Source organism: Crotalus tigris, unplaced genomic scaffold (assembly GCF_016545835.1).
Source record: "Crotalus tigris isolate CLP2741 ecotype Arizona unplaced genomic scaffold, ASM1654583v1 scf7180000018490.839948, whole genome shotgun sequence".
NCBI lineage: Eukaryota > Metazoa > Chordata > Lepidosauria > Squamata > Viperidae > Crotalus > Crotalus tigris.
Genome location: NW_024097036.1, coordinates 120,379 through 143,146, shown reverse-complemented (window position 1 = coordinate 143,146; position 22,768 = coordinate 120,379). Strand labels below are relative to the sequence as shown.

The window sequence follows — 22,768 nt, the reverse complement described above, 5'->3', positions numbered from 1 at the left end:
TATTAACTGAACACCATGTTCTTTTTCTTCCATTCAGTCGTGTCCAATTCTTAGAGACTGCCTAGACCAGGGGTCTTTAAACTTGGCCCTTTTATGACTTGTGGACTTCAACTCCCAGAATTCCTCAGCCAGCATGCCTGGCTGAGGAATTCTGGGAGTTGAAGTCCACAAGTCATAAAAGGGCCAGGTTTGAAGACCCCTGGTCTAGACAAATCCCTGCTTGTCCAATTTTCTGCCTGGACTTGCCAAGTTTTCTTGGCAAGGCTTCTTGGAAGTGTGTCGATGAAATCTCGATTATCCAGGCCAAAGGGGTCAAAAGGTTGAATCATGAAAACTGGACCAATCTTTCTCAGAAGTGGTTCGTCATTGCCTTTTTCCTAGGGATGAGAGAAAGTGATTGGTCGTGCCCAAGGCAGGACTAGAACTCAGCCTCCCTATTTCTAGCATAGCACTTTAGCCACTGCACCAAATTGGCTCTCAAAAACTACTAGTCTGCTTTAAACAGTTAACATCAGGAATCTTTACTTTCAGATGTAGCAGGCCAATTTTTGGTCCAGAAAATAATGAGGGATAACAAATTGGACTTTTATAGCTTATTTACCTGCCTGTGCTGGGAAATTCTGGGAATTGAAGTCCATAAATCTTATTGGGAATCCTAATCCTGTTATATATGTTGTGGACTGCAAAACTTCCAGTGGCCACTAGATGGAGGCAATGACAGATAGAAAACAAACTCTCTGCTGCATCTTGTGGGGCAAGATTGAACAGCCCTTTCTATCCATCTAAACCAGGGGTTCCCAACCAGGGGTGCTTGCACCCCCTGGGGATGTGAGACGACATTCCAGGGGGTGCGAAAACTTGGGTTTTCAAAATTATAGTGTATATGCATAATTCATTGCCGTTATTTTGAAAGTTCACTTAACGAACGTCTTGTTTAGCAACAAAAAATTGGGGTTCTATCGAGGTCGTAAGTCAAGGACTACCTATACTCACCTGTTTAGAAATCAGTGCAGCATGGTTAAAAAAAACAACACCAGAATAAATCAGAACTGTGTTAACCATTAATGAGGCAATCCCGGAAGCCTACTCACTTAATTTAGAACTGCTTACTTCCAGGTACTGTAAAGCTGATTTGCTTTGGCAGAGATTTATTAGGACACACAACCAGTTTCCACACTGCACTTTTCGCTCTCTGCAGTTGGCTCGTTGGCCGATTCTCAATCTTCAACGAGGACAAGACCCAACCGGGCGCCCGCAGAAGCGCAACCCACAAAAGCGCTTGCCGGCCCGCGGATCCTGGGAACGCCATTCCTACCCAGCGGGAGGGCGCCACAAGGCGGGGATCCACAGGGGACCCTCCAGGCGAGCCCCGGGTTACCGCCGGTCCCCTCCACCCGGCGCCGGCCATGCACTGCCCGAAGCTCCGCCCAGGCAGGGCCGTCCCTCTCGGGCGCCGAGGGGCGGAGAGCTGCGCGCAATCCGGCGCACCGCGTTGCATCAGCCAAGCGAGCAGCGCTTCCTTGCTGCTTCCCGGGCGCGCTTGACAGTGGCAGCGGCTCATTTTGTGGACGGAGGGATGGAGGCGGCCGAGCAGCAGGTAAGCAGCTGCAGCTCTTGAGTGTCTTTTCCCGGCCCAGCTTCGCTTCCCCGGCTCCTTTCGGGGCTGCCCGTGGTCGGCCTCGTTTGGGTTTCCAGGGCGCGCCGGCTGTCCAAGAGGCGTCCCGGCCGGTTGGGGTAAAGCGGCCGGGCGGCGCTACTTTTTCTAGGATCGCTTTGCCCCTTCGCCCTCCCTTGTTGTGTCCCCTGGGTCCTGACCTCTCAGTGTGCTGGATTACAACTCCGATAGGGCTGCTCAAGGACCAGGCAGGTAGGGCAGGTTGGTAGATCCCGCAATGGGGACTGGCCTACTGAAATCCACATCTAAATGAGACCGATTGAAATAAATGTTATTTTATTTTTCTCCTTTGAGTTTAATTCTTAACATTACTTTTGTTTTCTCTTCCCGGATGATGGGTGTTGAGCCTTTTAGGTATCTTATGTATATTATTACTATTACTATTATTATTATTACTATTATTAGGATTTTAAAAGTGACAAGCAGCATTTCAAATGATTGAAATCGAAGGAAAGGAATTTTATTTTTATTTTATTTTATGGTTTTTCTTCCTATGAAATGATTCCTACTTTCATTTTCTCTTCTTGGAGGATGGATGATGGGTGGAGAGCTTTTGGGGAAATCCTGTGGTCACTTATTGTGTACACATTTCCCTGGTGACCAGATTGTATCTCAATGCAACATATATTTCCTTATTCTGATTAGAATAATCTGAAACATATGTCAATATTTTATTTATACTAATTCAGGAATTTTAGATGCTGCTAATGAATCTGGACCAAATTGAGAGTTGTTTTAATTGCTATTTTAGGCAATGCTAAATATATTACAGTAACTCAGATGGTTTAAAACATGAATGGTAATAAGCTGATCTTCCTCCTCCCCCTCCTCCTCTTCCTTGTTTAAATCACAATGACATCCGAAAATGAGAATTAACTGTGGTTTTCAAGCTGTGATTGTTCCAGGATAGAAATATGACATGTAAATCAGGGTCAGAATTATATCCCATCTCCTACGTCATTCAAATATAACTTCCAGTTTTTAATAGTAGAAATATTAAAGAGGTGGCTAAAAATAGAGCCACTCTCCTGTCATCCTGCCAGATAAGTCATAGAATTTATTTCTAATTGTGTTGGACTTGATTATTCATGTTCAGTAGAAAAGTTGCAACATCTATTCGTGTTGATTTTTATCTAAAATTCATTAGCTGAATTGCAAAATATTTTCAACCCAGCTTTTGTTATCACTTTCAATAACTTCCTGTTCCCTTTGTATGAAGTTGGAGACATCAAGACTAGTTCTGCAGTAGTTTCAGTTCTCCTTAGCCTAGTTCAGGGGTAGGCAACCTTGGCTCTTTTATGACTCGTGGACTTCAACTCCCAGAATTCCTGAGCCAGCTGGCTCAGGAATTCTGGGAGTTGAAGTCCACGAGTCATAAAAGAGCCAAGGTTGCCTACCCCTGGCCTAGCTTATTGCAGTATCATAACTGGTCTACTCCTATTCTTCCTCTTTGGGGGCTATTTCACTTCCATATCTTTCTTTATTTTACATTATTTTGACTTTGAGATGCCTAAATCTGCAATCTCAATCAGAGTGAACATTGAGATACAGCCTCTCTATCCCTTTTGTATATGTGTTGATGCTGCACACACATATACAAAAGCAACGGGGTTTGCCTCCCAATTCCCCATCTATTGTCAGAAATACATTACTCTAAAGTATGGTATAACCCCGTGGTGGTAAACCTATGGCACGCGTGCCACAGGTGGCACGCAGAGCCCTCTCTGGGCACACGCGTCGTCGCCCCAGTCTTAGGCCTTCAGCTGGGTTTTATAAAACCTTTTCGCTTTAGGCCTTTACCACCATGTGCAAAAAAGAAAGGTTCAATCAATCAATCAATTTTAACTTCTCGCGGGAAAAAAAAGATCTTGCAAAGTTGGAATTGATTGATTGAACTTTTTAGTCCCAACCAGTCTGCCGTTACCACCGCAGCCACGCCCACCATATGGGCCACGCCCACCCAATGGGCCACACCCACCCAATGGGCCACGCCCAACCAGCACCGGACGACACATAAGTGGCTTTTGGGTTGCAGTTTGGGCACTCGGTCTCTAAAAGGTTCGCCATCACTGGTATAACCCAACACATACCTCCAAAACTGGCCATTTTTATACTTAGGCTCAGAGTTAAATTAATCTAAATCTCATTTACATCACCTTAAATACTCAAAGGATTTCAAGACCCATCTCTAGATATTCTTTTATGTATGTTGGAATGAGGGAAATTCAAATATGATAGTTGAGATATCATTCTAGTAATGTGTATGTGAGGTTATAAAAAAAAATCAGGACACAATTTAACCCTCAAATCCCTAAGCATGTCAGATTTATTACTGAGATTTACTTCAATATACAAAATGTTTTTCTACATGAGTTTCTGACTGATACCATGATTAGAATTAACTTGGATACTTTCTTGGACTTCTTAAAAGTGAGAACTACACATACATATCTGTAATGTGTATCTTTTCTTTTGATTTATTAAGATAGCTGTCCCTAGCTAATGAAAATAGCTAAGATTTTAGTTTACATGCACTGGTACTGCTCATTTCATTCGTAAAAAAATTCCTTGAAGTTCTTAGTGTTTTTAACAAGATACTGATTTATAAACACTTTGAATGATGTGGCTTGATCACTTTCATTCGTTCTTTTAGATTCTTGTTGGAAAGGAGAAGAAGAAGAAAGTTCCTGGAGAGAAGAAAAACATGGAAGGAACTAATGACAGCAGTCGCTCTGAGGTTCATCTCAACCTTATTTAATGCATGCATGAAATATTATACTGTCACTTATATTTGCACCTTGACGTCTATGGAGATTCTCAGTCATCCAGGTCATGGTTGTCCCAAAGGTGCTTTTTTCAAGAGGCACCTGGACTTCTTTTTCTTTGAAGACGTTTCGCTTCTCATTCAAGAAGCTTCTTCAGTTCTTGAGCTGAAGATGCTTCTTGGATAAGAAGCGAAACGTCTTCAAAGAAAAATAAGAAAGTCCAGTTGCCTCTTGAAAAAGCACCCTAGGGACATTTGCACCTTGAATATGCTTATTAGGAAATTAAATGTCCTGAATTCAGTAAATATTATACTTACACATCTACTTTTCCTGCTTTTGATTTTGTCTTAAATTCAAAACAATAAAAAACAAACAAGTAATTAATTTCTCCTTCTACTTTCTTCCTCCCTTCCCCAATCATAACTGCCTCAACTTATCTTAGGAAACTTACAAGAAAATACCTGTACAGATAGTCTTGGTTTAGCAACCACAGTTGGGACTGGTAGCTTGGTCATTAAGCAAAGCAACTATGCTTATGATCTTACTTCAGGTTTCCTTTGTTTTACAGATCCGTAAAGGTCCCAATTCAAGGACTGATTGCAAAGTTACTTTGTGATCACTGCTGTAACTGCAAATGGTTGCTAAACAAGGCAGCCACTAAATGACAACTACCTGTACATAATTAGGTCTTGATGCCTTAATTTCTACAGGGCTGTTCATGTATTTTTTTTAAATACATAAACATTAGTATATATCTATAGGTATAGCTTTGAAAGGTGACTTAATTGAATGTGCTGGACACTGCAAGGAAATATGCAGATCCTTTCTTTTTCTAAATATGTATCTGGAAGGTTATTAGATAAGACATGAAAACAAACTTCTTGGGTCAAAACAATAAGTCCCAAAGTTTGCTTCCATCTTTAGATGACTGAATATCTTTGGGAAACATAGACATAGTGAACACAGATTCAATACTTCTCCCAGTATTTGCTACTTAGCAATTCATGCTTATAAATACAGAAGATTTATTTAGTTAAAACAGTTAATTCTAACTCAATGTGTGATTGTAGTATTTCAAAGATTTCTAACTGATGGAGGTGTTTGCCACAAAGAATGGCTGCTTTGGGGAATAGAAGTAATATTCATAGTACTACTCAATGTCTTTAGTGCATTTAACACTTTTGAAATATTTTACTCATAATGCATGAGATCATTATGGAGAAATTGCTCATTAGGGTGTTTCTGCTCTAATCACCCACCACTTTCTTCAGTTCTCTTTTAAGAATCCTTCAGCATTTTGTGTTTCCTGCATTCAGTGACACGATTAGTCATTCTAGATCTTTGGGGGTGTAGGGAGGAATCATTTTGAGGTTTATTTCTTCTTGGAAGTTTTGTAAATTTCAAATCAAATTATTTTATGGTCGTAGACCAGCATCATAAACCTCAAGATTTCCTTCAAATTTGCTGATAGTTCTCCTTTTTTTGGGAAGAGGGATATATAAAATTGAGGTGTCCTTGGTGCTCTCTGAGCTTGGTTGTTTTCTCGCAGATGTTTCATTACCCAAGCTCTAAATGCACTGATGATGTTACCTAGTTTGGTAATAAAATGTCTGCAAGAAAAAAACCAAGCTCAGACAGCACCAGGGACCCCCTCATTGCAACCGAGAGCTACAAATGTTCTCCTTTATTGTTATATGAAGTTCTTTAGACTGCCATGAATAAAAAAGATATGGGGAACTGACATACTTAATAAAGGTAGGCTCCATGATATTCATTTTTCTTTACCTTTCTTGATCACATGCAGCTTAGTCCATGGCCCGACTATATTAACCAACGTTTGGAAATGTACCATAAACTGAAAGCAGAACATGATGCTCTTCTGGCAGAACGAGCTGCTAAAGAAAGCCAACCCATTAAAGTTACCTTACCTGATGGCAAAGAAATTGATGCTGAATCCTGGAAGACTACACCATACCAAATTGCCTGTGGAATCAGGTATATTTACCTTTAGAAAATTCATTTTACATTTATCGTTCATAGATGCGTGCATTTAATTTTTAATCATGTGCTAGCCATGTTCTTCTCTGTCATTCTTTACAGCACCCCATTTTTCTGTATCTTAATGACTTTCCCTACATGTTGCACGGGAATAAACGGATGTTAATATTTTTTATTTAACTGTAACACAGTGATGCGATTTTAATACAAGGACTATGTATTCTGTGCTACTTTGTACAGCTCAGGGAAAATATTTTGAGGAAAAAACATTTAAATAGGACAATTATGTAATTAAAAAAAATCTAGCTATATTGTTTTCTGATCTTGTAAATGCCATGTGGACATTTCTGATGTTACTGTTTTGAAGAGATCAGAAGTGTGACAGCAAGCTTGTGAATTAGGTGTTGCCAAAAAAAAAAAGAAAGAAATATATAGTCCAAATGTTGCTTTGTGTTTGTGTACTTTATTTTCTACTTTAACATTAGTTAACGTCCTTTCGAATTTAATCTGAAATCAGACACATAGCCAATGTAGAGTCTCAGTAGAATTTACTTATCACGTTTTTCTCTTTCGGGGCTATTCATTATCATATTTTAGGAAATGTTATGATTTTAAAAAGTTGTCAAAAACTTAGCCTTTAAAATAATTCATCAGAGAAATAGAACAAAAGGGACACTCCTACCTGCTCTAGATGTCCCTGGACCTTGTAAAAAGCTTTCTAATGTTTTCTTGTTCAAAGCATTATCTCAGTACCGTATATGCCGGCGTACAAGGCGACCCGGTGTATAAGACAACCCCCGTCTTTGTCACCGAGCCGCATTCCTAGAACGGAAACTACCAGTATTTCTGGCGTATAAGACAACTTGGCGTATAAGACGACCCCCCGTCTTTGGCGCCGATTTTAGCACTTGCGGAAATCGCCTTACACGCCGGCATATACGGTATTTTTCACAGAAGTGTTGGCTAGTTTTTATAGACAAGTTTGTTGCCATTTCTCGCCTTGCATGTTTGTGACATCCAATGAGATGAGCAGTCCTGTTCTGATAAATTCTAAATAATATACTTATTATTCAGGATGAGTTTGAATAAATTTTCAAAATTTGTCTCGTATGTTCTGGAAATACCTTTGTACTAGCAAAAGATACACACAAACATACACATAAATAATTCCCTGGCATCAGATTATGGCACCTTGTAAAATAATATTTATATCATGAAAATGTGTTTGAGGATTTTTTTTTCTGTTTCCACTGAGAATAAACAAGCAATAAAAAAAATGTGTCAATGTGTACCAACAGCTTACACAACTACTGTTTTGTGCTTTTAGTCAAGGTTTGGCCGACAACACTGTCATTGCTCGAGTGGATAAAGTGGTGTGGGATCTTGACCGTCCTCTAGAGAGAGATTGTACCTTGGAATTACTTAAGTTTGATGATGATGAAGCTCAAGCAGTAAGTTATCAATTCAGTTGTGTTAAAAGGAACAGCCTCAGCAAGTGGGAGCATCTGGCTAGCCCATCCAAGATTGGAAGCTAAGCTAACTAATGAGTGCTTGGATAGAGAATCTTCCAGGATGTACTTCTATATGGCCATCTATTTGTGTGGTCTCCCCCAAAGATTGATTTTAATATATTGAGTCAAGCCTCAAACTTGATTGAAAGCAGACTATATAGTAAATAAACAATATATCAATGTTTGTAGTACAAATAGGAAAGAAAACTTTGGAGGTTATTAAAGTGTACAGAAGGAAAGGTTATCATTTGGTGGGCATAATTGGCCAGGGGTTTTCATGTTTTCTTTGTTGTTGTTTTTTTGTCAATGAGAATAATCTGTGTTAAGGTTCATACCAGTGTTTCTCACTTTTGGCAACCTCAAGGTATGTGGACTTCAACTCCAACTCATGCTGTCTGAGGAATTCTGGAAGTTGAAATCTACACATCTTAAAGTTGCTGAAGATGAGAAACACTGATTTATACTGCTTATTTATTTAATACATTTATATGCCATCCATCTCACTTAGAGGCGACTCTAGGTGGCTTATAACCAAGTAAATATCAACATGATAATTCTTAGATGTAAGATTAACATTAAACTATACTAGAGTCTGAGAATTCATGAATGTCTCAGGATAGTAGGGACTTAAATTTGACTGCATAGCATTCATTTGAGTCTACAAATACAGGTCTGATCTGCTCTCTCTGTCTTTTTCCTCCTGTTAGGTATACTGGCATTCTAGTGCTCACATAATGGGTGAAGCCATGGAAAGAATATATGGTGGTTGCTTATGTTACGGCCCACCAATAGAGAATGGATTTTACTATGATATGTTCCTTGATGAGGGGTAAGCTTTCTATATGTATATGTTTGTGTATGTGGTGTTTGTTCTCCTGGCTGAATGAGATTAGGATGTAATGACAAGTAGTCCTTGACTTACGACCACAATAGAGAATATAATTTATTGATAAGCAATGTGGGTTTTCATTGAGACGTCGCATGACTGAGACTTGTGACTTTCCTTGCCATTTTCCCCATTAACTTTGCTTGTTGGAAGCCATCTGGGAAGCTTGTAGGTGGCGATCACATGACTGCAGGACTCTGCAACTATTGATAATGGGTGTGACCGTTGCCAAGCACCCGAATCACGATCACGACTGTAGGGATACTGTTGGTAGTAAGTGAGACGACCAGTTGTCAGTAATTTTTCAGCATTGTTGTAACTTCAGGTGGTCACTAAGTAAATGATTGCAAGTCAAGGACTACCGGTATAGGCTTCCAACATGACTTCTTCAGATTCACCTATGCAAATCTTTAGAAAAACTTAGCAACTCACATGCTTTTTGTGTCTTTCTTATAAGGATATTCCTTAAACTGCTGTGGGTTTATCTCTGCATCTTTTTGATGACTGAGTGTTTTTCTGCGTAGGATGTTTAACAAGGATTTCTGTTCCTACAAATGGTTATAAATCTTTTATCTGCAAAGTTTATTGTTTCTGGTTTTTCTCCAGATGCTGCCTGTACAAGATTTAAAATAAAATATACTCTGTCGCTTTGATGGTGGAGGTTCCCAAACTTATATGACTTTCTTTGTACTTCCTTTGTTGATGTAGGGCAGGGAGGGCTTGATTGAAGAGTTTAATTAAAAAGAAATAGAGGCTGCTGTGCATGAGTTCTCTCTCTCTCTCTCTCTCTCTCTTTCTCTCCCTCCCTCCCTCTCTCCCCCTCCCTCCCTCCCTCCCTCCCTCCCTCCCTCTCTCCCCCTCCCTCCCTCTCTCTCTCCCCCTCTCCGATCCTCTGCTCGCCTGGCAAGCTGGCTTCATGCTGTTCTCCGACAAGTTCATACACATTCTTATTGGGCTGGCTCTCTCCTGCCCTTGGTCTGCCAGTCCTCTTCCCCCACTAAGTTAAATAAAAGTGTGTGTGTGTGTGTGTGTGTGTGTGTGAGAGAGAGAGAGAGGGGGGGGGGAGGGAGGGAGAGAGGGAGAGAGGGAGCTGCTGCTTGAGCTGCTGCCTTCTGCTGCTTCCTGCTTCCTGTGGAGATGCAGCAAAGGCAGGAGCCCTGCCCAATAAGCTTGTCAGCTTGTCGGAGAACAGCGTGAGGCCATTCTCTTTTTTACACACACACACACACACACACACACGGAGAAGGGAAACGCAAGTGCCTCTCTCTGTCTCTCTGTGCAAATGGCGGAGGAGGCTGGGAGCCGTAGGAGAAGGCAACCCTCTTGATCTGGCAGTTTGCTTTCAGTGATGATTGTATAAGAAGCAAAAAAGAAAAAAGTCACACAACAATAAATACAATTGATATTGATACATCTTTGTTTTAGGGGTGTCTCTAGCAATGACTTCCCTGCCATTGAAGCCTTGTGCAAGAAAATCATGAAAGAGAAACAACTTTTTGAGCGACTAGAAATTAAGAAGGAAACTTTACTTGAAATGTTTAAGGTAGACACTAAAATATGCTCTCATTTACTTACTACAGGAGTATTTTTGCAACAACCTCTCTAATTGTATGACATATTTTGACTGCTTTTTCTGATTCAGTTGATGTCTTTAGCATGCCAGTTTTTGTAACTTTGAGTGTCACCAGGGGCCAGTTGAATCCATTATTTTTCTCTGTTTAAACTATTACATGCTTTCAGTTATTCAGACATCATGTTGAATGTGGGATGTCATGTCTGCAAAATAGGCCTGCCTTTATTGCAGGTTTTCCAACCTGGGCAACTTTAAAATGTGTGGACTTCAACTCCCAGAATTCTCCACCCAGTCATGGGGTTGAAGGCCATGTGTCTTAAAGTTGCCAAGGGTTGGAAAACCCTGCTTTACTGGCTTCTGAATCCTCCTTTCCCATCAAATATAGAAACCTCACCTTGCAGACCTTGAATGGCTTGATGCTTTGAAATTAAATATAAACACAGGACTTGTTTTTACAAGAAAGTTGCAGAGATCTAAGTGGGAAATAACGGTCAGAATTCAGTCTTTCCTTTTAGTGAACTTTCCCCTTAATGAACCTCCTCTATGCATCACTACTGTGTGGTATTGTATGTACATGTATGTACATTCCCTTCAATTCCAGAGTTCTGAAATGACTTGCACTAGGAAACTTTGGACAGCAATTATTGCTTACAACCTCCTAGTTTGATAGTTGCAACTAGCTGGATAGCAGCATGCTTAGCAACTTTTTAAAGTTATGATCAACCCAAAAAGGGGGACTTATGACCTGGATTTGACATTTGGATTGTCAGGTTTCCTCTGTAGTCATGTGACCGAACTTTGGGCATTTGCAATATGGCTGCATTTACAACTGCTTTTCAATGTCCTACAGTCATGTGACCATGCTATATGATAATTTTGCTGAAAACCAGCGCCTCCAGTTTTTAGCAAAACTCATAGCAAACTATAGCAAAAACCCTCTTTATGTTTGTTACGACAAAGGACCATAATTGACAGGCTCCATTACAGTGGTATGAGGACTACCCCTGTAATGCTGTCTCATAGGATTCTGAGACATTAATCTTGATGGTTTTCCAGCCTTTGGAATACCTTAATATGAAGAAGAAATGCATGATTAAATTCATAGTGGAAGTTTTATGGGAAGCACAGATGCATGAAGAGCTAGCCTTCATTAGGCTATTTTTTCAAAGAATAGAGAGATACGTTTCTTACGGGTAAATAGAATAATGTTTGTTTCAACATCAAATTACAGGCACAAGAAATTGTATCTTAAAATTAACATTGATTTTATATATTTTTTAAATTGTCTTTTCAAACAGTACAATAAATTCAAGTGTCGGATCTTAAATGAAAAAGTCACCACTCCAACTACGACTGTATACAGGTAAAACAAAAGGCAAAAATCCATCTAGCCTAGCCTGCATTTTCTATTACTAACTGTAGAGTCCTCAGTTTTAGATGAAATTATCCCACTTGTAATTTGGAGAGTATGTTATAGGCCCTTTCACAAAATACCTAGTATGGAGTTGTCTAGCCAGTCACAACACCAAAATATAGAATATGGCCAATTGAAACTATTTATCTCCATTACATACCTTAATCCGATATTTTGCAATCATGGTAACTTTAAGATGTGTGGACTTCAACTCCCAGAATTCCACAGCCATCTATCCATGGGAATTCTGAAGTTTGAAGTCTACATGTCTTAAAGCTATTGAGAAACCCTGCTGTAATCCCTCAAGATATTGTCTGACCATTTACCTTTCTCTGTTTTGTGGGCAGGAGGGCACATTTCCAAAGAAAACCCTGATCTGCAGCAATCTACTGTTTTAGTTTATAAAAATGTCAGTCTTGATACTATTAGAGGCTGATTGCTGCACATTTACTTTCCTTTTAATAAAAATAATTCAGTGTTTATGACACTGTTTTAAGCAACTGAACCATCTCATTATCTTGTAGGTGTGGCCCTTTGATTGATCTTTGTAGAGGTCCCCACGTCAGACATACTGGGAAAATAAAAGCCTTAAAAATACATAAGGTAAGAAATTAAATTTCATCCTGTGATTATAATATATGTGGCTAGATTCTCATGACAAGAGCTTCGGGGCAATTTATCTGGTTGGAGTCAAAACTCCATTTACATGGAAAGATGTATTGATTTAAACTTAGTAAAATCACTGGCATTTAGTTTGAAATCACCGCAGTGCAAAAATGTTTTTAGAAGTTCTGTCTCTCTTATTGAAATGAAGAAGAACAATTAAACTGTTAGAACACCTGGGAATACTTTGTTGTTGTTGTTGTTAACTGCGAAGTCGTGTCCGACCCATCGCGACCCCATGGACAACGTTCCTCCAGGCCTTCCTGTCCTCTACCATCTTCTGGAGTCCATTTAAATTCACACCTACTGCTTCAGTGACTCCATCCAGCCATCTCATTCTCTGTCGTCCCCTTCTTCTATTGCCATCAATCTTTCCCAGCATTAGGCCCTTCTCCAGTGAGTCCTTCCTTCTCATTAGGTGGCCAAAGTATTTGAGTTTCAACTTCAGAATCTGGCCTTCTAAAGAGCAGTCGGGGTTGATCTCTTCTAGGACTGACCGGTTTGAACGCCTTGCAGTCCAAGGGACTCGCAGAAGTCTTCTCCAGCACCATAGTTCAAAGGCCTCAATTCTTTGGCGCTCAGCCTTTCTAAATGAAGGGAATACTTTGGTTTCATTTAAATCAGCAGGTTTTGTATGAGAATAAATTGAGCCCCTTTGGCATCTTTGTTTATTGTAGCTGTAATTTAAAAAACAGTACTTTATTTTAAAATATTTGTCCAACTCATCCCACGGTTCTTTCAGAATTGGTAGCTGTGTTTATTGCTGTACGCTAATTTACATGTCTTCATGTTCCCTTCCATCAAAATATTATTTAAGAGTTAGATTTGCACATCATAAGATATCTTAAATTATTTTTGAATTGTAACAAATGCATCTGCTCAAACATAGACTGAATATGCAGCATTGGTTTCCTTTGAACGTCAGTAATTACTCAAAGTTGCTCTGTATTAACACTATTTGTTATTGAATTTTTTCTATAACTCCAGAATTCTTCTACTTATTGGGAAGGAAAGTCTGATATGGAAACCTTGCAAAGGGTTTATGGTATCTCCTTCCCTGATGCAAAAATGCTGAAGGAATGGGAAAAGTTTCAAGAAGAGGCAAAGAACCGGGATCATAGGAAAATTGGACGGGTAAGAGGAATTTCTCATTCACTTGTGAAGAGAAATTTGGGATTGGTTTGCAGGAGACACTGTGTCTCTGCATACGTTAAGAGCCTTTAGTCCAGTGGTTCTCAACCTTTTTAATGCCGTGACCCCCAACCTGTTGTAAGTAGAGGACAACTCAACCGGTTGTAAGTCAAGGACTAAACTGGTTGTAAGTCAAGGACTACCCAACTGGTCGTAAGTCAAGGACTTTCCCTGCCTGGGAGCGCCGCACACGCATGGTGCCGCCCCCTGTGCCAGCTGAGGCGTAGCTGGCAAGCGGCAGAGACAGCGCAGGCCGACCACCAGCCCAAGGGAGGTAAGGCACCCGCTGGGCCCCACGCACGCCAGCAACCCTCCCTGCGCCCACCAGCCTCCCACCTCCCACCCCTGGCCCTCTTTTACTTACATTTTTAGTAGTTGCTCAGCAGGGAGGGGTGGAAACTTCCAGACAGCTCGCCTTCGCTGCAGACAACTTGCAGCACCGTTTGCAGAATGGGACTTTTGGCGGGCTCAGCAGGGCAGACACAGCCTGGACAATTCCTATTGGCTTTTGAAAGCCAATAGAATTAGACTCTAGTCAAGAGAGTCTATTCTATTGGCTTTCAAAAGCCAGTAGAATAAAAGGGAGTAGCACAGCTAAGGAAAAGGGGGAAAAATGGCGGACTGCGTTGTTTGGCGACCCCGTGAAATGGTCGTTCAACCCCAAATGGGGTCGCGACCCACAGGTTGAGAACCGCTGCTTTAGTCAGTGAGATTTAACTGCGTCCTGCTCAAATAGTGCACATGATTTTTTTTAAAAAAACCCATTTCTCATTCTTCTTTGCTACATAAAATAATAGTATATCAGAAGGCAGATTCTATAAAACCAAGAGTGCATATTATGATTATTGCAGAGGGGGGGGGGAAAGATGCATATCATGCATTTTTCTTGCATGAATGTTTATAATTGCAGTGAGCTCTCTTTCTTCATCTTTGTTGGAATATAATTTGAAGTTACTTTTTATTTTCTGTTCTCAGTCAGAAAGCTGTGTGTCCTGGAAAACCTGGGTATCAGGCTTCCCTTAATGTGACATTTGCAAAACCATCTGAGATTTTTTTTTTAAGCTTAAAACAGGGGTTTTTAGTAACATGGGGTGGTTCTTTGCTTCTGCTGGCTGCTTCAGACAACCAGGGAGGAGGGTCGAGAAGTGTGGCATGCTCTTTCAAAGGAGGACGTTGTGCCTGCAGCTTTGAAGGAAGCCATAATGCATCTCCATCTGAAGAAGTCATCTCTCAGTCTAGCTGTGTTGAGTAACTTCTACCTGGTCTCCATTCACTTCTTTTTGGGGAAGATTTTGGAGAAAGAGAGGGAATATTCTTTAAAGAAATCATGCATGAAGCAGGTTCTCTGTACCCCTTTCAATCAGGTTGCAAGGCTTGGTTTTAGGGCATAGCGTGTTAGTATTGGGGATGCTGTCAACTTTATTTCTGATTTAAGAGATTTGAAGTGGTTTTACTTGTTCCTTAATTACATTTTATTATTTCTGATGCACTTGGTTTTAGTAGTTTGTAGGACACTCAAGAGTCTTTTATTATCAAGTAAGCAATAAACATGATCTGAATATGCATCTGATTATTCTCCAGCAATTGTACACCTATGGTATGGAGAAGGAAATAAATAGGAAAACTTTTTTTTTTTTAATCCCATAGGATCAAGAACTATTTTTCTTCCACGAACTCAGTCCTGGTAGCTGTTTCTTCCTTCCAAAGGGTGCTTACATCTATAATACACTGATAGAATATATCAGGGTAAGTCATAGCAGTTCATCTCTGCGGTATCAGTAGCACTCCTTGCTTCAATTCTTCTTCATATAGAAGTTTGGGTGCCCTCTTGCTGCAGCAGAAATGACCCTGGCTGCATTACAGTTTCTACACAATGTACAGGCTTATGATAAGTGTGCTACCTTGGTCAAGGTATTTATAGAACAGATCTGTTCAACTTGTGGCTAAACTAACATCACAATTCACTCAACAGGTAAAGAACATAAGTTGCCTCCTGTATTTCCTTCCAAAGGCAGGAAAAAAAAATCCTTCTAGGCTATTTCATAAGCCTGAACTGATCTAGAAGACATTTGACTTGATAGGTCACAAAATGTACAAGTCTGTAGTGCTCTGGCAAGCAACTCTAATATCTTGATAATTGTGACCAATAGAATTCACTCATTTATTCAATACATTTCTATTAATTTGGAGCCGATTAAATGTCTAGCCAAACCACTATTTCTCAACTGTGGCAACTTGAAGTTGTGTTGACTTCAACTTCCAGAATTCCCTAGCCAGCATGTTTTCTTACTCCTGATGATAAATAGAACAGAGCTGGCAACTATCTAATTGTTCTTGGTAATATTTGCTGAGCTGTCAGAATGTGATTATTATGAATATGCAAAATATTCCGTGCATGAACTATTCCATGCATGGAATAACTTTTTTTGAGAAGGTCTGTGTCTGATCCAAAGCATAGATGTGATAAAAATGGTTTGGAGGGAGAGTGGGGAGAAATAAAGGAACTCAGAGGTAGGCAAGAAAAAGTATAGAGAGGTGAAGCTGGTGCATTAACACTGTGGCCAAATTTACTCTAGCAGTAGCAAAGACATGTGATCAAAGAATGCATCCCTGATTACCCTAGTACAGATAAGTCCTAACTTAGGTAGCACAACTGGTAGCAATTCTATTATTAAGTGCTCCAATCACAAAGCAGAAAATCATGTGACCACAACAGGCTTCTGATGTGATTTTCCGTTTTGCCCTTAAGCAAAACAAAACTAGTTCGAAAGCAAACTGTCAGAACATGCACAGTCTTATTGTTCTGAGGTAACCCAGGAGTAAATGTAGTAGTGGTTTGTAATTAAATGGTGGTTTATATTACACTATATCTACAAATAGAAAGAGGAAAGAGAAGAGCAACAAAGATGATCAGGGAACTGGAGGCTAAAGCATATAAGGAACGGCTGCTGGAATTGGGTATGTCTAGTTTAATGAAGAGAAGGACGAGGGGGGACATGATAGCAGTGTTCCAATATCTCAGGGGCTGCCACAAAGAAGAGGGAGACAAGCTATTTTCCAAAGCGCCTGAAGGCAGGACAAAAAGCAATGGATGGAAACTAATCAAGGGGAGAAGCAACCTAGAACTAAGGAGAAACTTCCTGACAGTTAGAACAATTAACCAGTGGAACAACCTGCCTCCAGAAGTGGTGAATGCTCCAACACTAGACGTTTTTAAGAAGAGACTGGACAGCCATTTGTCTGAAATGATATAGGGTTTCCTGCCTGAGCAGGGGGGTTGGACTAGACGACCTCCAAGGTCCCTTCCAACTTTATTATTATTATATATATTATATTATATAAATATACGCTAGAAATAAAATACATACACGTGGTGAAACAGCAAACTCCAATACACAGCAATTACAGCAGTCAAACAGATGAGAGGAAAAACTCCAGTAAAAAACTCCCCTTTTATACTCAGCCTCTTAAAGGCATAGACCCAGACCCTGCTGAGTCATTCTTAATATTGCATCATCCTATCATTGCATCATCCACATTCCATTACATCTTTACATAAGCTGTTTGGCTATTAAATTATTATCCTGACACAAGTGGATGGTAATCATGTGACTCTGGGATGCTATGACAAGCATAATCAAAGGTTTGGTCACAAAATTTTTTAATATTTTTTTAAGTGGTCGCTAAATGAGATAGTTGGTAAGCAAGGACTACCTGTATATTTGTTTTAATTCTGAGTATGGCTCATTGTTCATAATAAAAGAATACACAATTCTTTCATATGTTAATGACTATGGATTATTGATGGTAACGAAGACTGTAGCTGCAGTGATTAGGAGAAAATGGCTTAACTAAGCACAGATAGTCCTCGACTTGTAACTCATTTGTTTAGTGATGTTACAATAGCAAGGAAAAAAGTAACTTATGACCATTTTTCACACTTGTGATCAGTGCAGCATCCTCATGGTCACATGATCAAAATTCGGATGCTTGGCAACTGGCTTATATTTATGACGAATGGAGTGTCCCGGGGTCATACGATCAACTTTTGCGACCTTCTGATAAGCAAAGTCAAGGGGGAAGCCAGATGCACTTAACAACCAGGTTACTACCGTAACTTAACTTACTACCTGTATATGATTCGTTCTGCTAAATGTGGCTCTGACTCTTGGATTTGATTTTTCAGAGCGAGTATCGGAAACGAGGCTTCCAAGAAGTTGTGTCTCCAAACGTCTACAACAGCAAGCTTTGGGTGACCTCTGGCCATTGGCAGCATTACAGTGACAATATGTTTTCCTTTGAGGTGGAAAAGGAGATCTTCGCTCTGAAGCCCATGAACTGTCCTGGACACTGGTATTAGATTTGTGCCAACTTTTAGTGTTCTTTTTTCCTTCCTACTCTGCTTTGGTCTAGAACAGGGGTAGGCAACTTTGGCTCTTTTATGACTCGTGGACTGCAACTTCCAGAATTCCTGAGCCAGCTATGCTATGCTGGCTCAGGAATTCTGGGAGTTGAAGTCCACGAGTCATAAAAGAGCCAAGGTTGCTTACCCCTGGTCTAGAATTTATTACCTATTCTTGGAATATGCTTGCAGATATTTTTCACCAAAGCCCATAAGGCAGTGGTGGCGAACCTATGGCACGGGTGCCAGAGGCGGCACTCAGAGCCCTTTCTGTGGGCACACACGCTGTCTTCACCTGGGTTTTATAAAACCTTTTCGCTTTAGACTTCCGCTGCCATGTGCAAAAAAGAAAAAGAAAAAAAAGGTTCAACCAGTCAATTTCAACTTCTTGCAGGAAAAAAAAGATCTTGCAAAGTTGGAATTGATTGATTGAACATTTTAGTCCCACCCAGTCTGCCGTTACCACTGCAGCCACGCCCACCCAATTGGCCACACCCAGCCAATGGGCCACCCCCACCCGGCACTGATGATGCATAAGTGGGTTTTGGGTTGCAGTTTGGGCACTCAGTCTCTTAAAGGTTCGCCATCACTGCCATAAGGCAATGCTTCATTTCTGTGGCTGCAATCAATTTAGTAACTGACCCAAGTCTGTTTAGGCAAACTTGTACTGTGTCTCCCTCTCTGGTGCTGTGCTTGGCTAGCTACTTCCCTTCTGTCTAATACTTTTGGAAAACGCAAAACTCAATATAAGGGAAGATCCCAGTTTTGTGTTTGTAAATCTGCGTATAGATTACCACAAACACAATATAGTAGAGATGGGAAAGATAAAGCTAACGTTTTGAGAATCTGTTAGTAAGATTAGTGAGGACAGCAGAGATTCAAGAAGGAAGAATTTGGAGAAGAAGAGAGGAGGTTTTAAACAAAGGTCAGGATTTTGTTCTGAATACTGAAGTAAATTACAGAAAGACTTGGCTTAATGTCTGCCCTGTTTAGCAATGGTTTGAAATTACAACAGTAAATTAACTTTACAGCCGGTCCTCACACTTATGACCACTACAGCGTTCCTGTGGTCACCTGCTCAAGATTCAGGCACCTTGCCACTGACAGGCATTTACAGCCATCGCAGTATTCTGCAATCATGTGAACACCGTTTGTGTACTTCACAATGGGCTTCCAGCAAATAGAATCAATGGAGTAGCTGGCAGTAAAATCTTAAGCGGTAATGACATGATGTCTTGTTTAACAACTGCTGCGGAAGTGAGGTCATAAATATGTTGTGGTCATGTCATATCTCACTAATGACCACATTGATTAGCAATAGTTCCCAGTCCCAATTGTGGTTGCTAAGCAAGGACTACCTGTAGTTGCAGGCCTTGTCCAATTACTACATGACATAGGAATGATGTGCAGTGCAGATAAACCTTGATTTACGACTACAATTGAGCCCCAATTTTCCATTGCTAAGTAAGACAGTTATCCAGTGAGTTGTGCTCTATTTTAGGACCTTTTTTGCCGTAGTTGTTAAATGAATCACTACAGTTAAGTGAATCATATGGTCTTTCAGTGAATCTATCCCCCCCCCCCCTTACTAGCTGGGAAGAGTACACATGGTGATCACATGACCTCAGGACAGGTCAGCTGTCATAAACTCATGCCAGTTGCCAAGTGCCTGAATCAGTGGCCCTGAGGATGCTGCAATTGTCATAAGTGTGCAAAAGTCACTTATATGCTGTTGCTAAAAAAAAAAAAATGGTTGTAAGTTGAGGACTACCTGCACTACATCTGTCAACAATGACTACTATGCTGTAGATTCACCATGGGGACATGCAATGTTTCAAATCCAAAGTGGCAAGGAGCAGCCATGGGTAAAGTTGCCACACCTGTCTGCACCTCTTTCAAACATCTGAGAGATTTCCTGGGTGTGAACAGTAAGAAATTACGTGCTTGAATTAAGGAGGTGGTGACAGTATGCCCACACCCATTCTAAAGCACTTGAATTAAGCCCTAATTGTCCTTAATTCAAAGGTATATTTTCCTGGATTTGTACAACTACTATGTAAACTTAGGAAGAGATGCAGTTTCTGTAAGGAGGCACTAAGAAATGCAACATAGGCACTCAGCCCCACACCAAAGCACTGTCTACCTGTAGACTGCCTGCAACATTATACTGGCACTTTCCTAAAGCTACTCATCACATTGTGATTCTTTATTTGAGTTTTAGTTGCAATGCCAGCTTATTAGCCAGTTCAGGTAGATTTGAGACTCTTAAAACAGAGATACAAATTGGTCCTGAAATCTTCTCACCTTCCTTTTTCACAAAGCTTTGGCATAGTTTCACAATCCTTCAAAAAGCTGACACAAAATTGAAACGTTTAATGTAACAGGAGAGAGAGAGGGAGTATCAAGACCACAAGGCTAACCATGCTCATTATTTAATGAATGACATTTCAGCTCAAGTTTTTCCAACTTAGGCTTTGTCTTAACCCATCCTGTGTTTTTAGAGAATGGCTGAGTACCGCTCAAAAAGCAGGCGGGGTCTTCGGGTCAAACATAGTAGCTAGAAACAATGACAAAATGTCCTTCTCTGCTGAGCTGGAAATCCTGAAATAATAGTCCTATCCTTTTTGGAAAACTTCTGGTTGGGGAAAACTGCTAGATTTGTAGAAAACCTTTCAGCATCTGCTTTTCAAGACTGTTTTTAATTCTTCATATGGCTATTCTCACAGTAATATCATCCCGGTCAGATGCCAACTATTTGTCTCACTTTCTTCAGTCTTATGTTTGACCATCGGCCAAGATCATGGAGGGAGCTACCTTTGCGCCTGGCTGACTTTGGAGTTCTGCACCGTAACGAACTGTCTGGGACACTGACCGGTCTCACCCGAGTGAGGCGGTTCCAGCAGGATGATGCTCACATATTTTGTGCCATGGAGCAGGTGGGAAATGATCCAGGGTTATTTAAGGAAAATCATTTCATTAAAAACAAAAGATTATTGATCTCATTGGGTCTTTTTGTTTCACGGACAGATTGAAGGGGAGATTAAGAATTGCCTGGAATTCTTGCGCACCGTCTATGATGTCTTTGGTTTTTCCTTCAAACTTCACCTCTCTACCCGTCCCGAAAAGTTCCTTGGAGATATTGAAGTGTGGAATCAAGCTGAAAAGGTATTTGTGTCTGAAATATTGTGATTTATTCATTTATTTCCTATAATAATGAAGTAGGTGGGCCTACATAAGGAAGCTGTATCCAAATATATAATTTCCAGTTAGTAGTTTGGAGGTTATATTGTACTGAATCTGGAGCCCCTGTTGTCCTCAAATAACTCTTCTCAGAGAGGATGAAAAAAGAATACATTCTTTATGTGAATTTTTTTTTCTATAACATTAGATGCACAAGTTCCATATAGATTAGAGGCAGCAGGAAATGAAGGAGCTCTTAGCATGAGGGTTGAGGGGGGACAAAATTTAGGGGTCTAAAATGGACGCACCCCATGAACTGGATAAGTCTGGCACAACTTTTTGGACTGACTTTTATTAAAAGGCATATAATTTTGGGTAGCATGGAGGTGATTCCTTCTGTTCTTTGGCTATCATAGATGACCGTAGGCATCCATGGACTTTGGTCTACTGTAGATTTCAATGGTTGTCCTACATATGGTAGTATATCCAGACTGCAGAATCCATTGCCAGGCAAAATAATTTTAGTGGCTCACACTTATAAGTTAAGTTTAGTCTAAAAGCACATATTAAGAATATAACTAGCTGATGCTCAGCCTATTTTTAATCCAATTTAAGGGGTTCTGAGATTGGAAGGAAAAAAGTTTCCAGATAATAAGATAGCACTAGCTAGGTGAACATTGTATTTACTGATACAGAATCTTATATATGACCAACTACTTGAGACTCAAGCAGTTAGAAAAGTATAATAGAAATAAGCTAGTCACCAGGGTTAACACTTGACTTGGAGACACAAGCAGACACACACAGAGAGTCATAAAAGTAAGAAGTAAACTCCTCTAACATTTGTGTTGTGACGAAGAGAAGCCACAAATAATTTTACTTAGAACAAATCCATTAATACTTGGCATATCATTTTCCACTAGCAACTTGAAAATAGCCTGAATGAGTTTGGTGAGAAATGGGAACTGAACCCTGGAGATGGAGCTTTTTATGGGCCGAAGGTTAGTAAATCACCTCAAGAGCACATTTTAAAATGCTACTTTATTTTCCATGAAGTTGTTTTATTAGAGAAGTTGTGTACTGGTACTGTTCCTTTACCTGTCCTTGACTTCCATTATACCATGATTCTCTTCAGGGCTCTGAGGTTATTTAGCAGAACATTCAGGCAGGAGGATGAGAAAAGTTCTCCACTTCTTCCTTTACAGTAAAATGGAGACAGGATAGTGTATGTATGTGACCAGTTAGCTCACTTAGCCTTCCTCTTTGCCTGTTGGAGAAGTAATGCTTGTGAAGCATTGCTTATCCAACCTGCATCTCTGTCTCTCATGGAGGCTGGTTCTCTGAATCCAAAATCAGGGGAGTTGATCTGAGGAATGGACTAGTTCAGTGTTTCTCAACCTTGGCCACTTGAGTATGTGTGGACTTCACCTCTGGCTGGGGAATTCTGGGAGTTGAAGTCTACACATCTTCAGATGGCCAAGGTTGAGAAACACTGGACTAGACTATTAGT

At 40.3% G+C, this 22,768-nt stretch overlaps 1 protein-coding gene across 1 annotated transcript in view; it reads left to right on the top strand.

Annotated features, from left to right (window-relative positions):
• The first annotated feature begins 1,444 nt into the window (after nt 1-1,444).
• The window catches only part of TARS1 (threonyl-tRNA synthetase 1), a 28,828-nt gene continuing 7,504 nt past the window's right edge, over nt 1,445-22,768 (top strand). Inside the window, exons 1-14 of the mRNA XM_039353046.1 lie at nt 1,445-1,597; nt 4,329-4,412; nt 6,245-6,435; nt 7,766-7,889; nt 8,657-8,778; nt 10,261-10,378; nt 11,707-11,771; nt 12,347-12,425; nt 13,473-13,619; nt 15,324-15,422; nt 17,863-18,029; nt 20,852-21,014; nt 21,106-21,243; nt 22,182-22,259. Of these exons, the coding sequence (XP_039208980.1) occupies nt 1,577-1,597; nt 4,329-4,412; nt 6,245-6,435; nt 7,766-7,889; nt 8,657-8,778; nt 10,261-10,378; nt 11,707-11,771; nt 12,347-12,425; nt 13,473-13,619; nt 15,324-15,422; nt 17,863-18,029; nt 20,852-21,014; nt 21,106-21,243; nt 22,182-22,259 (1,596 nt within the window). The 5' untranslated portion in view covers nt 1,445-1,576. The remainder of the gene's footprint in view (nt 1,598-4,328; nt 4,413-6,244; nt 6,436-7,765; nt 7,890-8,656; nt 8,779-10,260; nt 10,379-11,706; nt 11,772-12,346; nt 12,426-13,472; nt 13,620-15,323; nt 15,423-17,862; nt 18,030-20,851; nt 21,015-21,105; nt 21,244-22,181; nt 22,260-22,768) is intronic.